This window comes from Microplitis mediator, chromosome 10, assembly GCF_029852145.1.
Source record: "Microplitis mediator isolate UGA2020A chromosome 10, iyMicMedi2.1, whole genome shotgun sequence".
NCBI lineage: Eukaryota > Metazoa > Arthropoda > Insecta > Hymenoptera > Braconidae > Microplitis > Microplitis mediator.
The window spans coordinates 6,622,533-6,647,910 of NC_079978.1; the positions used below are offsets into that span (position 1 = coordinate 6,622,533).

At 33.4% G+C, this 25,378-nt stretch overlaps 6 protein-coding genes across 9 annotated transcripts; 3 read left to right on the forward strand and 3 right to left on the reverse strand.

Moving 5' to 3' along the window:
- Positions 1-137: 137 nt before the first annotated feature.
- On the reverse strand, positions 138-4,914 carry LOC130676171 (transcriptional adapter 2-beta). Of its 2 annotated transcripts, XM_057482202.1 has the most exons (10): positions 4,750-4,912; positions 4,521-4,614; positions 4,236-4,333; positions 3,696-3,755; positions 3,445-3,589; positions 2,350-2,875; positions 2,042-2,276; positions 1,647-1,702; positions 1,121-1,565; positions 138-872 (listed from the first exon to the last, which is right to left on the reverse strand). In XM_057482202.1, exons 2-10 carry the CDS (start codon positions 4,525-4,527, stop codon positions 756-758), a joined length of 1,689 nt encoding a protein of 562 aa, XP_057338185.1. In that variant the 5' UTR covers positions 4,528-4,614; positions 4,750-4,912; the 3' UTR covers positions 138-755. The 2 variants fall into 2 exon arrangements, with proteins under 2 accessions (XP_057338185.1, XP_057338186.1); XM_057482203.1 differs by lacking the exon at positions 138-872 and having other exon boundaries at positions 1,236-1,565; positions 1,647-1,742; positions 4,750-4,914.
- Positions 4,915-6,544: 1,630 nt separating this feature from the next.
- On the forward strand, positions 6,545-9,672 carry LOC130676173 (NADH dehydrogenase [ubiquinone] 1 alpha subcomplex subunit 9, mitochondrial). Its single transcript, XM_057482207.1, has 8 exons — positions 6,545-6,604; positions 6,702-6,752; positions 6,883-7,106; positions 7,592-7,885; positions 8,037-8,203; positions 8,269-8,397; positions 9,077-9,263; positions 9,338-9,672. Exons 1-8 carry the CDS (start codon positions 6,598-6,600, stop codon positions 9,521-9,523), a joined length of 1,245 nt encoding a protein of 414 aa, XP_057338190.1. The 5' UTR covers positions 6,545-6,597; the 3' UTR covers positions 9,524-9,672.
- Positions 9,673-9,767: 95 nt separating this feature from the next.
- On the forward strand, positions 9,768-12,724 carry LOC130676172 (programmed cell death protein 2-like). 2 transcript variants are annotated; one of them, XM_057482206.1, is made up of 4 exons: positions 9,768-9,785; positions 9,979-10,206; positions 10,285-11,177; positions 11,323-12,724. In XM_057482206.1, the coding sequence occupies exons 2-4, from the start codon at positions 10,096-10,098 to the stop codon at positions 11,585-11,587; spliced, it is 1,269 nt and encodes a 422-aa protein (XP_057338189.1). In that variant the 5' UTR covers positions 9,768-9,785; positions 9,979-10,095; the 3' UTR covers positions 11,588-12,724. The 2 variants fall into 2 exon arrangements, with proteins under 2 accessions (XP_057338189.1, XP_057338188.1); XM_057482205.1 differs by lacking the exon at positions 9,768-9,785 and having other exon boundaries at positions 9,949-10,206.
- Positions 12,725-12,731: 7 nt separating this feature from the next.
- Positions 12,732-14,889, reverse strand: LOC130676170 (complex I assembly factor ACAD9, mitochondrial-like). Its single transcript, XM_057482201.1, has one exon. It carries the CDS (start codon positions 14,764-14,766, stop codon positions 12,874-12,876), a length of 1,893 nt encoding a protein of 630 aa, XP_057338184.1. The 5' UTR covers positions 14,767-14,889; the 3' UTR covers positions 12,732-12,873.
- Positions 14,890-15,347: 458 nt separating this feature from the next.
- Positions 15,348-20,044, forward strand: LOC130676424 (double-strand-break repair protein rad21 homolog). 2 transcript variants are annotated; one of them, XM_057482606.1, is made up of 5 exons: positions 15,348-15,540; positions 15,891-16,061; positions 16,167-17,993; positions 18,074-18,229; positions 18,316-20,044. In XM_057482606.1, exons 2-5 carry the CDS (start codon positions 15,918-15,920, stop codon positions 18,439-18,441), a joined length of 2,253 nt encoding a protein of 750 aa, XP_057338589.1. In that variant the 5' UTR covers positions 15,348-15,540; positions 15,891-15,917; the 3' UTR covers positions 18,442-20,044. The 2 variants fall into 2 exon arrangements, with proteins under 2 accessions (XP_057338589.1, XP_057338590.1); XM_057482607.1 differs by lacking the exon at positions 15,348-15,540 and adding an exon at positions 15,696-15,815.
- Positions 20,045-21,476: 1,432 nt separating this feature from the next.
- On the reverse strand, positions 21,477-25,248 carry LOC130676425 (T-complex protein 1 subunit alpha). Its single transcript, XM_057482608.1, has 8 exons — positions 25,053-25,248; positions 24,816-24,901; positions 24,602-24,730; positions 23,661-23,758; positions 22,862-23,581; positions 22,591-22,783; positions 22,338-22,501; positions 21,477-21,838 (listed from the first exon to the last, which is right to left on the reverse strand). Exons 1-8 carry the CDS (start codon positions 25,123-25,125, stop codon positions 21,628-21,630), a joined length of 1,674 nt encoding a protein of 557 aa, XP_057338591.1. The 5' UTR covers positions 25,126-25,248; the 3' UTR covers positions 21,477-21,627.
- Between the last annotated feature and the right edge of the window lie 130 nt (positions 25,249-25,378).

The window sequence follows — 25,378 nt, forward strand, 5'->3', positions numbered from 1 at the left end:
CAATCACTTCACTCAATAATTAATAATAAAAATAACATAATTTATAATTACAATAATAATAAATCTAATACTGCGCGGATAGGACGTCAAATTCATTTAAACGTATACATTTATTTAATTTGCTAAATTGTTCTTTGTTTTTTTTCTTTTTTTCTATACGATATGTTTTTATTTTTCGTCCTTAAATTTTATCTTTATTTTTATTTATTCATACATACATATACATATAATATTTATATACGCGGGTATGTAAATAAAATAAAAATGAGCGCAATAATGTCCATCAGTAGTAGCAATGGCTGCACTAACGGCTTCATCATAATTGATGACGATACGGGGGACCGTTTAAGCCATACGAGAAAAAAATATACAAAACTCATAAATGACTTGTAAACTTATAAAGTTATACGACATTTAAACAATAAAAACATTTTATTATTTAAGCCACGCACGCACACACACACACGCACACATGTATTACATGCGCACAGCTCGAGTGATGATAATAATAATAATGAAGATGATGATGATGACGATGATTATTGAGATTTTAATCTATCCGCCATACGGCATGGCCAATAATTATGTTTATTATTACACTCGAATAAGACTTTTAATATATTATAATGTGGAGCAATAAAATAATAACAAGCAAGGAAGAGAATTTTATTATTATTATTATTGTTATTATTGTTGTTGATGGTTTTCTTCTTTTTGTTTTACCCAATGATGTAGTAATACACTGGGATGGACTATTAAGTGGCTGCTGCAATCCACCCATTCGATACGAGATAATGAAGAATTTTATTCTCCGGTTCCGAGTGAGCCATAAAATTCGATCGTCGACCGCCACTGCCACTACTTAAATATTCCTGTATTGATAATAAAATAAAAAGTCAGTTTTTTAAGTAACTCCCGTTGATTCTTTGACTCGTGTAAAAATAATTATTTTTTAAATTTTGCACATGAGGAATTTTCAGACTTGAGAAAATTTGGCATTGAGTTTAATTTAAAAAAATTTCAAATACTTTGAAAAATCATCAAATTTTGAATTCCAAAGCGTAAAATTTTCAAAAATTTTTATACGTTAAATTAATAAATATAAACAATGATTACTTACTTGAATAATTAAAGCTTTCTGGGTTAAATATTGCGTTGGTTTTAAATCCAATTGAAGACAAAGAGTTTTTTCTTGTTGCGTTAAAAGATGAGCCGCAGCTTCCAAGTCTATGTTGTTTGGTTGTAAATCTAAATTTTTCATTGGCTTTGTACAGGTAGTTTGTTGTTGAGTTACACCGCCATTGTGAACCGATGATTTTTGTTTAGCCAATGAAGTACTCCCCTGGTGATGGCTAGCTGGTGAAACCCCATCAAGCTCCGCTGCTCCCGTCCCCGACTGATTGACTGGAGTCGTCGTCCGACTTTGGCTGCTGCTGTTGTTGGCAGTTGTAAAGCTGCTGCCGCCGCTGCTGTTGTTTTGCGCGGATTCGACGGTGCTGTTGCTGGTGCTGCTGGCTTTTGTAGTGAATTTTCGGCCGATGGAAGAGCAATTTTTTTCTTCGTCTCTACGTAAAGGGACAATACACACAAATATAAGTACAATAATCACATGACTTATTTGTCCCGCATCGTCTTCACAAACTTACTTTTTTTTTGAGGTGTGCCGGTGCATTGGCGTGGACGACGTGGGCCCACTGCTGCCCTAAGTGAAATGCAAACTGATACAATCTGTTCACAAACGCCTGTGGCAAACACACACGTATCACAAAAATATAAAAATTTAATTAGTGCGATTTTCAAATTATTCACGACAAACTAACTATGACACACTTTTTTCTTTAAATTGACATCAATATCAATAATCAACAAAAATTTTTAAAAATACTACGCGGTAAATTTAAATTTTATTCATGTGTATTATGTGTTTGCAAAGTTTTAATATATACATATATATAACATCGCGCGCGAATTTTGCATTTATAAATATTACATATATTTATTTATCAATACGAATTAATTAAAAGTCAAGAAAATTACTTACAGATTTTTTGTCTATCCAATGATCACTATTTGCTATTTCACTTGAATTTTGTACAGCCATAACTTGTTCAAAGTGAGCACATTCTTCGTGCCTCGTGATTCCATTTTCTCTATAGCGATACAGTTCTGATAATCGCAATCGTAGATCACGTTCTTTTTCTAAATTTGTTAAGAATTGTTCGTGCTCTTGCGCAGTGTAGAATTGGGCGAATATTCGCATCCTTTCTCTAAAATCTCTGTAAATAAAAACCGAAAAAATAAATAGTAAATAAATTTAATTTAAATTACAAACATTATTGTATTGCTTACTTTTCTTCTTTAGTTTGTCTTTTTTTAATTCCTTTATTGCTACTTGTGATACTATTACTATTGACACTAGCATTATCACCTCGACGTGAAGATAAAAAAAAATTAGATACAAGTTGATAATCACGTACGACTCTTTTTCTTCTCGCGCGTTCTCTTAAATTATTAGTATACATATCTACATGAGCTAACTTTAATGCTATGTCTAAGTCATCGTCCTCGGCGGGGTTGAGGAAGAGCGAGGAAACGAGAGACTCGGCCTCGTGATTGTAGTCACGTTCAAAGTCGTCTCGCTGAGGCATATACCCAAGTTGCTGAGCCTCCTCGGGAGTTATGTCCAGCGGGGGTAATTTTGATGTCAGGTCAGGTGACAGCGGCCCGTGATCGGCGCTGGTGGTTTGGTCGGTTAAATTTGGAGTGTAACATTCTGAGGTAGATGATGAGGAAGATGAACGTCTTTGCCTTGGCGGCCATGTGTATTTCCCGATATTGCCTTCGAGATACCTGGCAATGTACTGCTCTTTTGCCTCTAAAAAATTCATTACCACGAACTCAGCACAAAGTTATTACGAAAATTAAATTTAAGGTCATTCTCAGCCAGTGCCCCGGATTTTTTAAAAATATTCAATTACTCAATTGTAATAACCGTAGTAAAATTTTGATAATTAATAAAAAATAGTTGAAGTGTCAATTTAAAAAAGGGCAACGCAGTTACACTTTCGCCGAGACGTAGATTTAAAAAAAATAATTTACAGTCGATAGCAATTAGGAGTTAAACGAAATTTAGAAAATAAATTTTAGGAAAATCTTCATGTCAATTTTATAATTTTGAATATCAAATTTTTTAGGCTAAAATTTATTTACCAAATTTCATTTAATCCCTAATGGATAACAACTGTGAGTAATTTTTTTTAAAATTCTATATCTCGGCGAAATTGTAACTGCGTTGTCCTTTTTTCAATTAAAGCTTCAATTTTGTTAAAATTAATTAATAAAATTTCAACACTATCATGACAGTTCGTCATTGAAATTTTTAAAAAAGTGGGCACTGTCTGAAACCGGCCTTAAAAATAATTATTTATTTTTACAGATCATTACCTTCAGGTGTACGAGTTTCAATGTGTTTACTTATGTCTTCCCAATTGCCAAAACCAAATTGTTCAATAGCATCAAGTAATCTCAAGTGTTCCCGCGCCGTCCAATTACCTCTGCTACCATTAAAAATGCTAATTGTTCCAGAATCCTATTTTTTAAATAAACAAATTAGTTTAATTATAAATTATCACCAAGTAAATATTCAAATATTATTACACTTAATTAAATATTTAAAAAAATTAAATTTAATTTACCATAAATTGATAAGAGTGATCATTTTTATGCTGTCCGATTTCAGCGCCAGCCGAAAAACACTAAAATTTTAAATAATAATTATAATCAAATGATTCGGCAATTGACACAATCAATAATTTTCGTATTTTTTTTTCAACTTCAATTACAAAAAAAAAAAAAAAACTAAAAATATTCACATTTAGAAAATTAAAGAACTATAAGTGGAATTTTTTCAAATATTTTTTTTTTATAATTTATCATTTTGAAAAAAAAATCCAAAAAAAATTATTAGACGTCAGCTAATTTTAGTATCATTAATGAGTGTGAATGTGGCAGATAAATTTAAAATTATAAATCAATAGAGTAAATAATTAGTAGAGCAAAATTTTGAAAAAATGCGCATTTAGAAATTTTTAAAATTAATAAGTCCATTTTTTATAAATTTTTTTTTACTCTATTTATAATTTTAAATTTGTCTGATGTCTGCTACATTCTCACTCATTATCATTATCATCAATACATTTACTGGATTAAAATAAATTAATGACAACAATATTTACCTGTAAACATAAATCAAAATATTGACATTCAACACATTTGACCCGAAGACCAGTGATGTCTTCTTGGCAATAAGTACACGTGTACTTGGCATATAGATCTAAGACAATAATTAAAATTTAAAATGTCATTTAAGTTGATAATTTTTAAGAGATTATCATTAAAAAGTATTTAGTGTAATTGCTTGTGAGTAAATATTTGTCTTGAGATAAAAATAGAATAATCGATACTGATATTCCGATCGATAGCAATTAGAAAATGATAAACAAACGGTAAATCATACATACCCGCCATAATAATTACGCGAAGGCCGTACTGGTGTTTGTTAACCTCGACTGAAGGGTACTTCCCACGATGACGACAGTATGACGTCACAGCATGCTGATAAAAGTATATGTAGCATAAGTATTACACACGCATACGCTTACACACCCAACAGTGATGTTACAAAATAATATAGATTTTTCATAATGATAATAGCTATTGAATTCGACTATTACAAATTAGCATAATTACCTTGTGTTCATTGTTGATGAGGTTTTTTTAATACCAAAAATGATTTTTGGCCAAGGCGTCACCAATGCTACCTTATCAAGTAGCGTCTCTTTCTAAAACCCAAGCGACATAAATGCAAAATGTCTGTTTCAAGTTTTATAAGGCAGGATATATCTGTATCTGTGTTGGTGGATTGCAAGTTAACGCTCATGCGCAAGAAACGGACGACTCTCCACCTTCTGGTACCTTACCTCCATGAACCTGGCACCAAAAATTGATTTTTTTTTATTTTTATATAAACAAATCGTTTGTTCGTCGTTTGTTCTTAAATGTTCGTTTGATAACTTTCTTTGTTCTAATATTGTTTATTTATAAAAAATTAAAAAAAAATTTTCTTATGTTGCCGCGCAACGTCGACATAGAAGATATTTTTCAGAGTTTATCTACCCTAGTAGCCACTTTGCATTGAAATTGACGGTAATTTGATGTTGAAATTACCTGCAATCTGCTGCCCGAATTTGCAGACAATTTCATAGCAAAAGTTGAAAATAAAAATTTGCGGTTAATTTTTCTTCAATTTAAAGGTAAACTTGTACGAAAAAAAAACGGTCGGTAATGTTCATTCTTACCATTTCAGAAGGTAAGCAAATTTATATACACAAAAAATATACTTAACAATTTTGGATGGACATCAATAACCCATAATCCAATTGCCCAGATCTAACATTAGACACAATCCTTTTACCCAGATTTTTAAAATACAGCATATCTTTTACTCAGACATCCACTTATACAGAGTTTCTTTGACCTAGACATCTGTTAGCACAGACTATCTTTTGCACAAGCATCCATTCACACACGATTCTTTTGCCCAGATCCTTTTTTTTTGTCTTGGTAGTACAATGTAATTATAATATATATAGGAGGCAGCAACATGACCAATTCTGATTTAAAATTAAAAAATTTTTAAATCTGCTTGAAGAATTTCCAACTTTTGCCACCAACTTTCTCAGAAAGTGTCGATTAACTTTGGAAGTATCAACTTTTGCGGGCAACGTGGTGTCCAGTTGCGGCTGTAGTTTCACGTCAGTTTCTATCCAACTTGGCTATCAGGGATTGTCGTAAAAAATGGAAAAGTCCAAAGTTAACGGAAATTTGAAGAAAAAGTTAACGAAATTTTTGTACAGTAAACTTTTGCTCAAGCAAACTGTGCTATTAGGGTATAAATTGTCTTATTGAGAAGGTTAATTGTAAGTTTATGGCTTGCATCAAGACTTAAACTACCGTGATAGCCACCTTATCCACATGTTAACTTCAAGCTACTGCCGTATTCTGAAGAAAGTAAATCTTTGTCATCGGGAATCTGTTTAATTAATAGGACTCTGGATATTTGGGATCTGAATTATCAATACTACTGCATCAGAATCTGTGATAGAGATCTTCTCTTGCATTTATGTTACCCATTATCGTGCCTCTGGATAGTATAGAATTTATTTTAGGACCGTCGGTCCCCGAAAAAAAAAATTCCTCTGGATTGATCTCACAGAGAGCAACTTTTTCATTGTGAGCCGCTCAGGTGAATCGATTTTCATCTAACTTCTCAGACCAATCGAACACAAGGAACTGTAATTAATTTAATTTATTTTAACTTTCACTGTTAATAAAGAATCTATTCGAGCCCGATTAATTGTCAGCAATCGGACTTTTCTGGACAAGTTTCATAAATAATTCGAATTATTAAAAATAAAATTTACATAAAGTGGCTACCGCATAGTTTCTTTCAAATTTTTCTTACTCTGGCGCGGAATTTCTAGCGCCTGAATTTGAGCTGTCGTAAAATTACCCGCCAGATGGTGCAGCCTGTGCTGCATGAAAGGTAGTGTCCGTAGTGTTATTCTCCAAAAAATAATAAAATTAAAAAAACCTCAATTTTTTTTATACAAATATATATATTTATAAATTTATTTTTGCAGCAGATATGGCTGCTATACATCGAGTTGCATTGAAAACAATTTATTTATCACGTAAGAATTTTTTTTAGTTTCATGGCCCAAAGATCCCCACAATAATTTACGAACAGACAAAAAAATAAGTGTGATATAATCTCTGTGTTCCTTGACGTTCTCACTATAAGATATTATTATTTCGTTATAGCAACCGCTGTCTGTTCTGCTGGACCAGTTCGTGTTCAACACCAGCAATCATGCAAATACTCTGAATCATCCGAATTAAGGATCATCAAAAAACCAACAACTGCATCACTCAAACGTGGTACAGGTGGACGTAGTTCATTCAATGGAATTGTATGTACAGTTTTCGGTAGTACGGGATTTCTCGGACGATATGTCTGCAATCGTCTGGGAAAAACCGGTACTCAGGTAGGCTGATCATTTATTTGATAAATCAGTTAATAAAAAATGATACTGTAGTTAGCCGACGTCCAGTAATTTTTGGATTTTTTTTTTAAAAACGATCCCCGATAGCGAAGTTGACCGCAATTCGTTGACAGCTTACAGCTTCCGTAACTGTTGCCTACAAGTTGACTACAAGTTTCTCAGAAAGTTGATGACAGATTGTGGCAGTAAATTCTCGCCAAGTTGCTGGGAAATTTGTAGACAACAGTTGCAGAAGCTGAGTAATAGAAGGAAAAAAACTTCTCAGAGAAGTCTTCTGGAATAACGCTAGCACACAGAAGTGGAGAAAAAGGAGCTCGAACACAACGGGAAGTTTTTGGGCTGGCCCGCAGGCCTTATTTTTTTTTGTAATAAATTTGTTGAAAAAAAAATCCGAAAATTTTTAATTGTCTGCTGACTTCAGAATCATGATAAAAAATATACTCTATTTGTTTATTTAAATATTATAGATAATACTGCCATATCGCGGTGATTCTTATGATGTACTGCCATTAAAATTAACTGGTGATCTTGGTCAAGTATTATTCCACCCGTTCCAATTACGTGACGAGGATTCAATAAGAAAGTGTATGAAATACTCACACGTTGTCGTTAATTTAATTGGACGAGACTGGGAAACTAAAAATTTTAAGTTCGATGATGTTCATGTTGAAGGAGCACGAAGACTTGCTAGAATAGCTCGCGAATCTGGTGTCGAGCGATTCGTTCACGTTTCCAGTCTAAATTGCAGTGAAAAACCCACGGTATTTTACAACTACAATTTTATTTTTTATTTCAAATAAAAAAATTCATATTTATACAAAATTTTTAAAAAATATCAGTCTCATTTTTCAGTACCATAAATATATTAATAATTATGTTAATAAATATATTTATTGAATTGTATAATTAAAGCCAATATTGATGGAAGGAGGTTCGAATTTCTTAAAATCAAAGTGGTTCGGTGAGCTTGCAGTGAAAGAAGAATTTCCAACAGCGACAATTGTGAGACCTGTAACAGTCTATGGACAGGAAGATAGATTTTTGTCTGCTCTTTCCAGTACATGGAGAAAACACTTCAGGTATTTAAGCTTTTTAATAGATAAAAAGTATTTAGTATTGTGAAAGAGTAAAATTATTATTTTAGAGGAGTACCAGTTGTTGGAAAAGGTGAATCGATAATAAAACAGCCACTCTGGGCAGGTGATTTTGGTGCTGGTATTGCAGCCATAGTAAAAGATCCATCAACTGCTGGAAAAACTTATCAATTCGCTGGGTAAAAAACATGTTTGTAAAAATATAAATCATAAATGCCGGTCGATATCTTAAATTCTTGCAGTCTAAAAGTTGTTAAAAATAAAATTTTTGATTTTCTATTAAAACTTGAGGCGTGTTCAGAAATACATTCTGGAGATGAAAAATTACTTCTCCAGGTGATTAGTACCTTTGTAATGTCGAATTGCTCCTCTTGTTTGACGACCTGAGGATATTTCTGAACGCAGGAGTTGAATATTTCTCTTCCAGAGTGTATTTCTGAACACGTACTTGAAATGGACGGTAGTCCTTAATTAGTATATTTCAGTATTCGATTTAATGACGATCATATCGCGCCACTTATTTAAAAAAGATATATTTTTATATGCCCTTTTGGCTTTAGTTTAAAACCAAAAAGGCATACAATTTTTTTTTAATTGCTAATCATATTGTAGACTTATTTTTAATCTGAAAAATTTTTTTTTTAATCTTTCCTCTATAAATTAATTCTTCAAACGATTGGTAATAAAAAAATATTATACTAGAGTTTCCTAAAGCCAAAAAGGCGTATAAAAAAATAAGTCTTTTTGAAATTAGTAACGCGATGTAGTACTTGAGGGACATACGTAACTTGTTTGTAATCGCTGCCATTCGGCGTATGCCTTGGCATTGAAAATCTAAAATAAAAAATTATTTTTCAGACCAGAGCGTTTTAAGCTCTCGGATCTCATTGACTGGATGCAAGGATACATACGATTTGATCCAGTCGAATACGGATACCGGAGGCTTGATTTAAATAGGTCTCCGCTATTTAAACTGAAAGTATCTCTTGCTGAATTGAGTGTCAATCACCCTCTGGGGTACTTGCACTGGGAAGGATTAGAGAGGGTATTTATTACTTATTAATTAACTAATTTATCAGTGATAAGCAGAGTCTTTAATACCGAATTTACATTAAACAGGAAAGTACTACAGATGTTCTCGAGGCTAATTTACCAACATTAGCGGATCTTGGAGTCCAACCAATGCGACTGGCATCACGTATACACTGGGAAATGAAGTTATACTTTGTAGAAGAATATTACATGCAGTCTGTTGGTGAATTTTCAAAACCAGTTGCTCCAAAGCCCGTGGAGACGGTCATGTAAAAATATTTATATAGAAATAAAATAATAATTATTTAAAAAAAAAATAAATAAATAAAATAAAAATGACAGCATTGGTTACAAGTAATTTAAAACCTCAATGTATAGTAGATTTGTATTTAGTTGTAAAAATAAAGTTACATAAAATCTCAGCTTGTATATTCCTTTTTTAAAATAAATATGTCTGAGGAAGCCGATAAAGTCGGCCGCTTAACCTTTTTGCGTTAAAAATAAATAACGAGGATTTAAAATGAATTATTAGCAGGTAATTACTCAGCAAGTAATGAATTTATTATTATTTTAAATAATAATGTCTCATTAATTTAATTTACCCGTTAATTAATTAATTTTGTAAATATTTTTGTGAAAATCAATAAACCAACCAGTCGCGCGCATGCGTAATTTATTTTATATTAAGTCGTCAACGTGCATTGCTGAGCACTGGGTTTTTGTTTCAGTACCCAGTCAAGTCAAGTGAGCTAATTGCTTATTACAGCGTGTTGATATATATATCTATTTATTACAAATAAACAATCACTGGGTTATTATTTAATTTAAATAATAGTATTTATTAAATGGCTTATAAAAACAGATCAAGAGTACAATTGGGATACGAGGATGAATATATCAGTGAAAAACATCGATCGGTTATTAATTTTGCCACTAATAAGATTGGTGGTAAACCGGTAAGTTAATTTAATAAATAAATTATTTATGTAAGTTGATAATAATAACAACAATAAATTATTATTTAAATTAAACAGGACCCGCATAAAACGGAGGGAAGTTTACCAGCGCCAGTATGTAAATTATGTGGATTAAATCAATTATTAGTAGTACAAATTTATGCACCATTAGATAATTCAAAGTATCATAGGACATTGTATATATTTACGTGTATAAATCCTAATTGCTGGAATCAAAACGAGAGCTGGACGTGTTTGAGAGTCCAGTCATTGGAGGAAAAAAGTATAAATGAGACGGCGATACAGTCGTCAGTAACTCCGCCGACGACTAGCTGGTTGTCGCAAGCTGATGACTGGGGAGATGATGGTAATGACAATGTGTGTGAAAAAAATGGCAACAACATGCTGATGAATGACACCACTGACAAGTTACATCTTTTTATGAGCACGTCTATTGACGATTCACTAAATGACGACTTATCGAACCTGAGAGTTGATGATCCGAATGCCAACAGTCCAGCTAGTGTTGAGTCACCGGTTGGTGGAGCTGTTGGGAGACTGGATTCTCCGCAAGCTTCTGCTGAAATAGAGGGTGAAGAAGGCGAAGTTGTGTCTATTGACACTCCGACTCAGCCGCAGTGCAATCTGATGGAGCTCTTCCACGGGGTCACTCCTCACCCGCTGCAGCACTCAGATATCGAGGCCCCCATCGATCTCTCCTTCGTTGAAATGTTCATTGGAGTCGACGAAGAAGACTTGTCACCGGAAATAAATCAGCATGTCAGAGATCTTGTTCTTCAGTACCAGAGCTGCAACCCGACTGATTTGTTCAATGACCGGGAGTCAGATCCTCAGGCAAATGATAATAAAGGAATGGAAGAAAAATATGAAAAGAGTATACCTAAACATGGTGACGAAATGTTTCATAACTTTGACAGCCGCATTAAAAGAAATCCTGGACAATTATTACGGTTTGTTTTTAATTTATTATAAATTATATCTACGCCAAGTACCCGATTGCCAGCTCCCTATTATTTGGGGCCACAAAAAAATTAAAGCTTTTTAATTTTATAGGAAATGTATAGAATATTATTAATTAAAGTATTTATTTTATAGATATTGTCGCGACAATTCAGCAGCATTGTTACTGTATCCATTAGGATCAAATATAGAGCCATGCAAATACTGCGGAGCTGAAAGAATTTTCGAATTACAAATCTTGTCAACAATAATACCTAAATTAAAACTGGTACCATGCAGAGAACGCGACTTCGAGATAGACTTTGGTACAGTATTAATTTTTACCTGTTCAGCCAGCTGCTGGTCTGCCAACGATACGTACAAAGAGGAATATGTGATCGTTCAAGCTGAACGTTTATAGTAATTAAGCCAAAAGAGATAAAAAAAAAACATAATATTAATAATTAGTCAATATTCCAATTCGTCGATAATTCCATAATGATAAATAATTAGCATTTATTTTTTTTTAACTATCGCAGACTTCCGTCCGCTCAATTAGATATACAGCTCTCATCTTTATTTATTTTTATCAAATCAATATCCACTAGATTTATTAATTAAATAGATTATTTAACAGACGTAGTAAAAATAGGGTAGAAGTAGCATTTGGTGCCACTGATACATTTTTGGATATTTATTGCACGACTCATGATGCGAAGCATCAGAGTGTGCTTTACGATCGAAAAATTTTTTTCGCCTCACTTTTTAATACTTTATTTTAATGATCCTGATGTTTGTAGACAATTAAAAATTTTGATTTTTTTAAAACATATTAATTAAAAAAAAACTAAACTAAAAATATGCACATGTTGAAAATTAAAAAAGCTATAGGTGCAATTTTTTGAAATATTTTTTTTTTTCATAATTTATAGTTTCTAGAAAAATCCAAAAATTATTAGACGTCGGCTAACTCCAGTGTCATTTATTTTAATTACTAAAAAAGTATAAATTAAAATTTCTATTTTAATAGTGGGATGAAAGTACTTGAAAAAATTTCAAAAATTAATTGTCATTGCGTCTTACAAATTATTCTATTTTAATTTTTTGTGTCCAAAACTGGGCCAAAGTTGCACCTCTACCCTATACTGCGTACTTAATATACCGAAAGTTCAAATTTATGCTAAAATTTATTTGATAAATCGCAACTGCTGCTACTATTAGCTTGTCGATTGATTTATCAACAGTACTTGAAGATTTTAAATGTAAATAGCTGAATAAAGTCATCCATATTTGTATTTTAAAAATACATTTTAGAAAAATGACGCTTTTTTGAGAATTCTATACAAAAAATCAATATATCAATTTACAATAAATGTGAAATAAATATGCTAACTAGTTGTTCGCATTTGAAAATATAAATAAATTTATCTTGGGCGGATATCAGATTCTTAATGTCTTCTTACAGTCGGCCCTAGTGATACTTAATTGTTGTTGGTCGACTACTGAAAGACAAAAACTAATCAATTAATTAAATAATTAAATAAAAATAATAATTAAATGATTACATTTATGTTCATTATTTATTCCTCATTAATTATTTACATTTATTAGTTACAGCCTACAGATAACGAATGTACGAGGATTAAAATGCGCGTTATAAATTTAATCGTATAAATAATATTTAATATCTAATAATTAATAATTATATTAAAAGGCTCTTGCTAACGGATGCTCGACAAAGTATTTGTCTTTTTCGAATGCCGAGTCGGCTATTTCTTTGAGCAAGTAGTCGCCGTTGATCCAGTCGCCGTAGTCCAGGTCGGCGATCAGCTGCTTGGCTTTCTGGTAGAGCGCGTACCCGAAGACCTGAGCCATCTTTATTTCCTTTTCGCTGTCTCTCATCCCCAGACAGTAAGACCTGGAGGAGCGGGCGAGAATAGCAGCAATAACGTACAAGTATGTGCCTACTTCAGCAATTCTACGAAGTTCCATCTGTCTGTCCATCACTTGCTGGCCATTACGGATGATAACTGTCCTGATCATTTTCTCGAAATCGATAATCGATTCCTCAAGTATTGTAGCAGTTGGTTGCAGTGAAGGATGCAAGTTGTCGGGTATGTATAAACTTTTCCTCCTCTTGAATTTTACCATCATTGCGAGAATTTCCTTCGGGAACATGAGCGGGTTTCTCTCGATTATCACCTGGTCACCCAATTTATTTCCCGTGTGCTGCAGACCCTGGAGAGCGATTACTGCTTTGGTGTTGAGCAAAGAACCGTCGAAGCTGGTGAGACACATCGCGTCTCTTATCAGTCTTTCGATACCATTTCCTTTTAGAAAAGAAGCAGCTCCAAGTAGTGGGACTCCCAGCAGAATACTCTTGATACAGGTCTCAGTGCAGAAAGCTTCAGTGATACATTTTTCTAAATTGCAGTCCTGGTTCGCGTAGCTGTCGATTATTCCCGTGGTCAAATAAACTACGCTCTCCATCGCGAATATACTGCAGCATATTTTAGCAATTATTTCTTGGACCGAGTCGCTTTTGAACAGGGCGGCGTTGAAGTCTTTGTCGGATTTAAGATTTTTGATAAGCGCCTGCAAGAAATTTTTAGTCAAACCAATCGCCTGGCTGCCGATGAATTCTTTTCCTTCGCTGTAGACACTCGTGAAGAACTCGTTTGCTGAACCAATATCCCCGATGACGTTGTTGATAGGCACCAGAGTATTTTTAAAAGTCACCTGGCTCATGGTAACTCCCCGGAGACCCATCGATTGTACCGGCTCGTGTACGGTGATACCACCGAAATCTTTTTCTACCAAGAAGGCAGTCACCATGTCCTCTTTGTCGAAACGTCTTCCGAGCTCAACGCACTCAGCAAAGACGACAAATAGATTTGAATCATCAGCATTCGCCACGAAAGTTTTTGATCCATTTAAAACCCAGTGCTTGTCATCCAACGAACGCTCAGCAGTGCACTCAATAGCAGCGGCATTGGACCCCTGGGTGTTCTCTGATATACAAACCGTAGGATTTATTTCACCACTGGCTATTCTCGTTAAATAATTTTCCTTTTGTGTATCGGATGCATTCTCAGTGATCACTTTCACCGCCTGGCTCTGTTTTGCCAGATAAGCACCCAGTGGAGGCACAAAAGCCAGTGTCTCTATCAACTTGGACAACTCGCTGTGATTCAAACCCAGACCTTTGTACTCATCTGGCACAGCAGCTCGGAGAACATCTAGGTCCTTAAGATCTTCGATTACGTCACGCGGAATCTTACCAGTCTGATCAATAGCTTCCTGGTTGATGTTGGTCGACATGTACTCCTCGACAGGCTTCAACCACTCGAAGAATTCTTTGTGCCTCTCGTGCGTCTGCGGCTCTGGGAATGCTGCAAACTCAATGTCATATTTACCGACAAAAAGACCTTTTGCAAACGGCGGGCGGCGTTTCAGCTGAGGTTTGTGCTCTGATAACCTCACTTCCAGTGGTGTGATTACTTCTGTCTGTACTTCGGTTGTTGAATAATTATTACCACTTGTTTTTATATAAATATGTCGTGGCAATTTTTGCCTCACTATTAATTTACGTGTCAACATTTTTACTCTATTGTTTTTAGTTTTATTATTTAAAAACTTTTATTCACTTGGACATGCCGAAGAAAAATTATAACGTAAATAAAAATGTACTCACACTCGACTGGCGAATTACCAACTCACTTTTAATTCATAAATTTAATTTAAATAAATCTAGTTAATTATTTAAATAATAAATTTCCCGCGAAATTTAAATAATGGATAAATTTTTTTAAAAACGCTAGAAATTATTTAAATAAATAATTGAAATAAAGAAAATATGAATAATTCAAAAAATGGCGGGTTGGAATCTGGTGGACACACGAACGGTAAATATATACAAGTACTTACACTCAACTGGCTAATTACCACCTCACTTTTAGTTAATAAATTTAATTAAAATAAATCTAATCAATTATTTAAAAAAATAAAAATCCCGCGAAATTTAAATAATGGAAAAATTATTTAAAAAACTGTAAATTATTTAAATAAATAAACAGAACATTTGAATAAGTTAAAAAATGGCGGGTTGGAAGCAGGTGGCTACACTGGAGACTTTTTTACTGGTAAAAAAATAATTTACCTGAGGTTGGTAAACTTATCAAGTAAATCACCAGTCTGAAGACGCGCTGCAACGCGCCCGTTGCGTATGTATTTTCGCTAGCGATAATTATGTGTATAAATTGCAATTATTATCATATTATTGTTTAAAAAATGTTATGTTATTGTGAAACTTGATTGTCCGATTAATAAAACACCATTTGTTGTTATTTTTACGATGATAATACGTTTATATTGGTAAGTATTATTTGTAACCGCCAAAACTTAAGTTCTCGACGCCATCTTACAAGTTTTTGTTGACAAATTTTAGTCCAAACCAACCAACACCATATTGATATTTTTAAATATTCAATTGTTTTTTTATTAATTATGATTTCACCGCTAAAATGTTTTAGAATTTATTTAAAAAATATTTTCATTTTAATTCCTGGTGTATTTTTTTATTTTTCATTTAAAACTGGGATAGTTTGTCAACATAAACATTGAGGCTAACCCCGATAGTACTTGAAATTGTACGTTAAGTGATGATAGTTATTGATATTAATTATTTTTATTTATTTTTAATTACTACATATTTTTTTTTGCAGGAAGTAGTTGGAATTAGATAAGCAATCATGTTTTATGCACATTTTGTACTGGCCAAAAAGGGCCCGTTGGCCCGAATCTGGTTGGCGGCTCATTGGGATAAAAAATTAACTAAAGCACATGTTTTTGAAACAAATATTGAAAAATCTGTCGATGGTATTTTGCAGCCAAAGGTAATATTTATTTTACTAAAGACTTTATTTCATAACACTGATTGTTATTTTTTAATAACTGATACTAAGTACGGTTGTATTAATTATTAACTGATGTAATTTTAGGTTAAAATGGCTTTGAGAACCTCAGGACATCTTCTGCTGGGAGTTGTTCGGATTTACTCTCGGAAAGCAAAATATTTGCTGGCGGATTGTAATGAGGCGTTTGTAAAAATAAAAATGGCCTTTAGACCGGGTATGGTCGACTTACCCGAGGAACACAGGGAGGCTGCTGTTACGGCGATTACACTCCCGGAAGTGTTCCATGACTTTGATACGGCGATGCCTGAGCTGAAAGACGTCGACATTGAGGCTCAGTTCAGTTTGAACCAGTCTCGAGTCGAGGAGATCACGATGCGGGAGGACTACGGGAATCTCTCTCTGGTGACGCACGACCAGGGCTTCGGGGACATGAGTTTCGATGCCGAGCCGCCGGAGTTGTTGAGACACGGCTCGACGATGGAGACGCAGCTCGACCAGAGCCATATGTTGTTTAGTGACGGGCCTAGTATTGAGGCAGCGCTGGAGCCCAAAGAAAAAGAACCTGTGGCGGGTACATCTACGTCACAGCCGATGGATATTGACACTCCTATCCGCGACGACGGGTTTGGTGGTCATCTAGGTCAGGATATTATATCGGGAGGACTGTTTGAAGGCGGTCTTTTTGATGAAGCACCAATGGGTGAGGTCCCAGTACCTGAAGTCAGCAATATAACTGACCAACAAGAGTCGACGGCTGCTGTACCGGGTGTCCCATCGGTTCACGACGACTCGGATGATGACATGGGTGATCATTTCGGCGGCGCTCCTTCACCAATGGGTGGTATGAGCAGCGATGGATCACGTCCAACTACTCCTGCTGTGCAGGTTGATGGAATCGCGGGCCGGGCAAGTGTTGCTAGTCGACGTTTTTCACCTGTACCTCCTTCAATTCCTGAGGAAAGTGCCATTGACACGGCTGAACAGGCTCCAAGACATGAGCAAACGACGTTACTTCATGACGAAGAAGAGAGTTTTGCTTTAGCGCCAGTCGATGCCTCGGCATTAAAAGGTTTCACCAAAGCTAAACGCAAGCGTAAACTTATTGTCGATGAAGTTAAAAATATATCTGGTGAAGAAATGAAAGCACAATTGTCTGATACAAGTGATATTGTGACAACATTAGATCTCGCGCCGCCTACCAAAAGACTTATGCATTGGAAAGAAACTGGAGGCGTTGAAAAATTATTTGCTCTTCCTGCTAGACCAATTCCCGCCCGTGTTCTCTTTAAGAATTACCAACGACACTTGACGAGTAAGTCGTACGATCACGAGGACTTCGGTCGGTTGGCCGGTGAGGATGACACTATATCGTTGGAACAAATGCGTGAAGCGGACGCTGAACCAGCTGCCTTTGAACAAAGTTCTATCAGCAAACGGCTGAGCCGCAAACGCAAAGCTCCCGCGGACGAAGAACCTCTAGTACAACCGATCAGAACGCCGGGACCACCCATCCAAATATCAGTAGAAGAACAGCCGATGGAGAGTATCGACACGACAAGATTGTCGGTTGCCCCACCGATTGTACCAGCACCCGCGGAGTCTCCAGTCCAGTCTGAAGTATCTCTACCCGCGGAGCCTTCTATTCCTCACATAGAACCGCCTCCTATCGAGACTCCCGAAATGCCGCAAATTCCTCCTGCGGAAGTGAGTTCGCTGCTAGGCGAAGAACCTCTTCCGCCCGCCGACTCAATGATGGAGAACATGGGCTACGACCAAGCGCAGCCTCAGGTTCCCTACATGGGCTTCGATGAAAATCAACCGCCCGTGCACACGCCCGGTGGTATTTCTGAAAGAGGTCCCGCTTCGCCCTGGAATCATGAAGATTACGAGTTCCCTCATTCTGTTGGACCGGTAAGTGACCTCTATCAACTCTTAGTCCTTCTGAGAGTAATTTTTCTTGATATTTTAATTTTATTTATTTATTTTTGCAGCAAGAGGAACAACAAGTTGATGAAACATATGAGCAATTTGAAGAACGTGTCCTCAATAAAAGAGCAGCTCACATGTACCAAGTTATTAAAAGTAAATTAGATGGTAAAGATAGACTAAGCTTGAACGAAATGACGTATAAGAATTCACGAAAACAGGTAAGTTTTTATTATTTATTTAAATTTTTAATTATTTACAATAAATCTGTCCAGGTATTTAATGTTTTTAATTTTTAATCTCACAGGCTGCACAAAAGTTTTATACTTTACTAGTTTTGAAGAAATTCCAAGTATTAGAACTGAACCAGGAATATTCTTATGCCGAAATCTTGGTTACCAAAGGCCCGAAATGGGAAAACCCATCGTTATAAAAGTAACCGGGATGTTACAGTCTACTTAAAAATAAAATGCAGCACCAATTTCGTAAAAAAAAAAAGAAGTTGGATGCAGTGACGTTGCCTTATCGTCAGGCAATCAATGCTTGGTTTTTTCTACTAAAAATCTCACTAAAGATTTCTTTCAATACGTTGACTAAAAAAGAATATGACACATCATCAGTTAAATTAAATTTATTTTTCACAATAATCACATCGAGCACACCATATAAATATAAATATATTTATTTCATTTAATCTTTTATTTTAATCTATTGAGTTCTATTAACAAATAGTGTAATTAGTATTTAAGAAAGAGTATATTTGAATAAATCGATGCTTTAAGTCTATTTAAATAATCAGATATAATTCAGACTTATTGACGATTTAATTGATAAGTTTATTAAGTGATTATAAATATGGGTATATACATTTTACGGTAGTTGATCATTACTTCTTTAAATATTAATTGATGAAAGATTTAAATAAAGATTTATATTTTTCATTAATTATTTATTAAGTTATAAAGATTAAATTACTAATTAAAAAAAAATTAACAATTTCTATTTTATATTTTAATAAAAAAAAATATTTATCGGTGGTAACTTTTTGTTGAAGATGCCCCAGACAAAATTTTAAAAAATAAAAAAAAAAATGATGATGACGATGATAATTTAATTAAAATTGGGTGTTATTCGACAAAAGACTATGTTATGATTGTGATGTAAAATATAATGGCCTTCCTGTGTAAAAAAAATTGCCGCCAAAAATTTTCAAATTTTAGACACGGCACCATAAGTTTAGTTTTAAAAATTTAAGACGAGAGATTAAAGTCGACTTAGTATTTTGTAGTGAAATTTTGTTCAACTTTTTTGACGCTTTAAAAATTTTTCTACAAAAGTACTGATTCGATTTTGATATTTAGTCTTAAATTTTTAAAATCTAAAACCCAAAGAGGAAATTTATTTATTTTATGTTGAGTTTGATAAAAAAAATTATTTTTGAATTAAATTCAAGATAAAAATAATAAATGTCCTTTGGCAACTCGACTTCCCGGCGCTAAAAATTTAAAAAATATTTTTTTTTTTACACGGGTTCAGCATTTCATCATCTACTGTAAAAAAAAAAAAGCAAATGTTATTGTGTTGTTTTCTGTTTGTTTTAAGAAAGCAGTGTGATATCGTTGTATAGATGATAAAATGTAATGTACGCTGTAAAATTTCATCATTATTAATTATTCTAAGCATCAATAACACTAATAGTAATAATGATTAAAATGAAGACTAACAACCGGTTAATTAAAATTGGAAAAAAAAATTATCTTTATTTAAATTTAAAATTAAAATGTCAATTATTCTAATATTATGAGATTCATTATTATATTTTATTATGTTATTAATCTTTTCATTACCGTCATTAAAAATTCATTGAAGTAAATGTTGTAATTGGATTAAGTGATTTATAAATGATGATAAAAAAAAAGATAAATGATTAATGAATGGTATGTAAACTATTAAATAGAAAACAGTTATCCTGTAGTATATACAGTTTAAAGAATATATGTAATATATTATGGATAAAGATCAAAAGAAATTGAAAATTATTGTTTCTTTTTTTTTTTTTTTTAAATTAAGGGCATTCTCAGACAGTGCTTTCCACTTTTTGAAAATTTTCAATGACAACTGTCATAAGCGTATCAAAATTTTACCAATTAATCGAAAAAAAATTTAAGTATTAATTGAGAAGAGGACAATTTCGCTGAGATGTAGATTTAAAAAAAAATTTATTACAGTTGACATCAATTAGAAGTTAAACGAAATTTGGAAAATAAATTTCAGTAAAACCTTCATGTCAATTGTATAATTAGAATTTTCAAAATTTTTAGGATGAAATTCAGTCGACAAATTTTGTTTAGCTCCTAATTAATGACAACTGTAAGTAATTTTTTTTTAATTCTACATCTCAGCGACATTGCATCTACGCTGCTCTTTTTTCAATTAATGCTTTAATTTTTATTTGCCCACACGGAAAGATTGGAACCCGACTGGTTACTGTTCTGCACCCGACTCAGTACGGTGCCGGAAAAAATGCTCGATTGTGGTGCAGCACCACACTGATTACTTAGCGAAACTTGACCAAGTCGTGTGCGGATATCACTCAGTCAGGTTCCGCACAGTAATCAGCGTGGTGCTGCACCACAATCGAGCAATTTTTTCCAGCACTATACTGAGTCAGGTGCAGAACAGTAACCAGTCGGGTTCCAATCTTTCAGTACATGTAAAAAAAATTGATTCCATAAAAGTTGACATTTAGAACTTCTAATTGAAACAAATTAGAATTTCGAGTGGAACTTTTGTAATTTCGATAGTAAAAAAAAAAAGTTTATCTTGGACTTCACATGAGCGAATTTTTAGTCAAGAAAGAACGTTTTTAAAACGTATTTTTACTACACATTTTACCATCGTTTCAAAAAAGTTCTGAGTTACCGAGAGGTTTTTGAGCTTCTTTCAAAATTCACTCAAATTAAGTCCTAGATAATCTTTTTTTTTCACTATCAAAGTTACAAAAGTTCTAAAAAAATTCTAATCTGTCTCTAGTTTAGAAGTTTCACATGTCGAACTTTTTTGAAATATTTTTGAAACCAATTTTTTTTACACAGATAATTAATTGATAAAATTTTGATACGCGCATGAGTTGAGTAATTGAAAATTTTTAAAAAGTGGGGGGTACTGTCTGAGAATGTGGAAATTGTGGAGATTTATGAAAATAAAAAATCAAAAAGAAATTACGTTTAGTGGAAAAGCTTTATTAGTGAATTATTTTCCTATAAATACATTTATTAAACAATGTGTTTTATATTTTAATTGTATTGTAAAAAGTGAAAATATAAATTGATAACCTTAATTACTTTGATTATAAAAATAAGTAAGTGATTAAAAGCAAAATTAATACGGATAAAATTTCCCTGCTGATGAGAAGAAATTTTATTGAGTTGAAAAAAAAATAAAATGGAACGATTGCAACAAAATGAGTTAAGTTTTTTAAATGACTTTGATATTTTTATGAAAATTCGTATAAAATAAAGTACGTGATACTTTAATTACAAATTATTGCGAAAGATTTTAAATATTCAAATGTTGAACAATGAATTTGAATTCGGATGAAAATAATGAAATTAAGTGTTCAATCTTCTAATTCTCCAGCAGCCATAGCATCGCCGTAAGATTTTCCTTGCTTTTGTTCAGGGTCCAGTTTTATCATATCGTCAATCCGGAGAATAGTAATCGCAGCTTCGGTGGCGAATTTCAAAGCCTTTATTTTTGAAATAGCGGGTTCAAGTACTCCAGCTTTTTTGTTGTCTTTAACTGTTCCTTCAATTAAATCAAGTCCCACCCTACAAAAAAATGATTTGTTATAACAATTAAATTAAATACTTATTAACGTTATTAGGATTCTTTTCCATTTTTTATACAATATGGTTCAATTCTCCTCTTTATTGGATAGAATTTTTTTCGACGTTTATTGAAATTTTGTGCAATATAATGAGTAAATTAAATATTATTAGTAACAGTCGTATCAATTGCTTGCTTTATAATTCATGGATTTAACAATTCGATGTTTTTATAAATGAGGTAATTATAGACCACGTGTTTTTGAATTGGTTGAATTTAATCTGACAATTAAATTATCACTGATTGCTGTATAATAATTCAAATTAATTTTATAATTTATTTAATTCGTAATGAGAATAATGAACTGACTGTGTTTTAATGTTTTAATTGTAGTACTTGAGGAAGGAAACTGACGAAACGTTGTACAGTTTTAATAAACATCGAAAAAAATTCTATCCAATAAAGAGGAGAATTGAATCATATTAAATTTTTATATTTTACCATTTGAGATTAGCGTGATCTACACTAGTCTGGCTGGAATTGTGGTAAGCACGCAATTTAGAAACGAGATCCGTTGAATCTTGGGCAGCATTAACGGCAAGTGTTTTTGGAATTACCAACAATGAACGTGCAAATTCAGCAATGGCGAGCTGTTCCCTTGAACTCTGTAAATTTCATTTAATTAGACATCTTTTGTAACGCATTACCGTATCAATTATTTATTATTTTTTTTTTTTTAATAAAATAATTCTACCAAAGATGTTGCAAAGTTTTCAAGATAAATAGAAAGAGCAGCTTCCACACATCCGCCACCAGCAACAACACTCTTGCTCTCAAGAACACGCTTGACAACACAGAGAGCGTCATGAATTGACCGCTCCATTTCATCGCAGTAGAAGTCGTTTGGTCCACGAAGAATTATGGATGCTGCAGTCCTGGCTTTTGGTCTAAAAAAAATAAACCATTCAATTAAATCGAATTATTAAACTACTGGCTTTAAAATGATTATAAAGATTTAAAGTTACCCTTTAATAAGAAGAAGTTCATCGTCACAAATGACATCCTGGACAACTTCAGCAGCTTCACCAAGGAAATTAGGCTCGAAAGTCTCATCACCCTCCATGTTAGTCAACGAAGTGAGGAAGTGAGCGCCAGTAGCTTTAGCGACCCGTTTCAGATCAGCTTTCTTGCACCTTCTGACGGCCATAGCGCCGGCCTCGACAAAGTACTTGAGACATAAATCATCGATACCACCAGACAGCAAAATTACATTAGCTCCCGCGTTGAGAATCTTCTGGATACGCTCTTTAGTGATGTCCATCTCGCGCTGGCGAACGGACTCGAGTTTCTCTGGGTCGGTGATCAAAACCTCAACGCCCAACTTCATCTTTGCCTTCTGTAGAGAAAAGTCCAGACAAGCGATTTTCGCGTTCACTATTTTCTTCGGCATGGCCTGAGACGCTACTATGCAATTGAGGGCGTATCCTTGTACGAGAATTGACTCCCGTGCACTTTTACCGTGAGCTTTCAGTACATTCACTGCTTTTATCGGGTACATGTGTCCTCCTTTTCCGTCGTTTATTTTAATAGCATTCGCAGCATCCACTACCATGTTGCCGAAGAAATTGGCATCCGCTCCAATTATCTTACTGGACATTGATGTCTTGGCGACATTTACCAAACAATCTCTTCCCAGCTCATCAACACTCACGGTCAAGTGTTCCTGAATATATTTACATGCTTCTCTGTAATTATAATTATGATAATAATAATTAATAATCATCATTTTTGCATTTAAATTAATAGTAATAAAATAATACTCACTTGCATGCTAATCTGTACCCACCGATGACAGTAGTGGGATGAATTTTTTGCTTGACTAATTCATCAGCACTCTTCAGTAACTCAGCAGCAATAATTACCTGGATAAATAAATAAAAAGTTAAGGTAAATAAATATGAATTAAGGGCATTTTCAGTGTCTCTCCCTCACTTTTTAAAAATATACAATGACTCAAATGTCATACCGTATTAAAGTGTTATTAATTAATTGAAAAACGGACATCGTAATTGCAATTTTGCTGATATCGATTTTAAAAAAATTACTTACAGTTGATATCAATTGGGAGTTAAACGAAATTTTGTTGAGTGAATTTTAGCCTACAAAATTTGAAAATTCGAACTATAAAATTGACATGATTTTACTCAAATTTATTTTCCAAATTTCGTTTAACTTCCAATTGATATCAGCTCCAAGTTATTTTTTTTTAATTTTATGATACCGAAGTTAACCGACGTCTAATAATTTTTTGATTTTTTTTTTTTAAAAGATAAACTATTTTTAAAAAAATATTTGAAAAAATTGCACTTATAGTTTTTTCAAACTTCTACATGTGTATGTTTAGTTTATTTTTTAAAGAATAACTTATCGTTTAAAAAAATCAAAAAATTATTTGACGTCGGTTAACTTCAGGATCATAAAATTTTATGAGTGTGAATGTAGCAGACATCAGAAAAAATTAAAACTATGAATAAATAGAGTAAATAATTAGAAAAATAATATTTGTAAAAAATACACTTACATTTTTAAAATTTTATTTTACTAATTATTTATTTTATTTATTTGAAATTTAAAATTTGTCTGATGTCTGCTACATTCACACTTATAAAACTTTGATGCGCTGAAGTTGAATAATTAAAATTTTTAAAAAGTGAGGCCACGGTCTGCGAATGGCCTTAATAATAATTAATAAATTAAAAACTTACAACTGAAGTTGTACCATCACCAACTTCAGTATCTTGTAATTGAGCCAATTCAACAAGGATACGTGATGCTGGATGTTCAACCTCTAGAAGACGAAGAATTGTCGCTCCATCATTAGTCACAGTGACGTCCTGATTAAAATAAAATTAATTTATAATTTAAAAACTATAATACCTAAAAAAAAAAAAAAAATGAAGGATATAAAAATTAACGTACTCCAATATCATCAACGAGCATTTTGTCGAGGCCCACAGGCCCGAGGGAGCTCTTCACCATGTTGGCGATCGCACACACGGCCATGACTGCAACAAAAAAATATATTATACTGAAAATTTCTTTGGAAAAATATTTGGGAAATAAATTAGGGCATTTAAAAGAATTATAAAATATATTAGTCTCAAAAACGTGCCGGGTAATGCGTTATAGGTTAGTTATAATAATAAAATAAAATACCATTTTGAGTACGAACTGGAGCACCGGATTGTCTTTGTCCAGCAACGGCCAATGCACTTGCTAGTGTAGACATTTTTTAATTTATATTTGTAATTATTTTGTTAAATAATTTAATATTAATTGTCTTCTTCTATATAAGGTATCAAATAGCGTGTGACGAGTTGCTTTAACTTTTGCTGCCTGACACACCACCAACACACTAAACTTTAAGACTCCTTCGCTCATTGGCTACTAGTTTATAGCTCCGTTCCTATTGGCCAGTTTTTTTAGTTACTCATACATTTATAAATGTCGCAATGTCTATACATCTTGTATTGGGTGCAGCG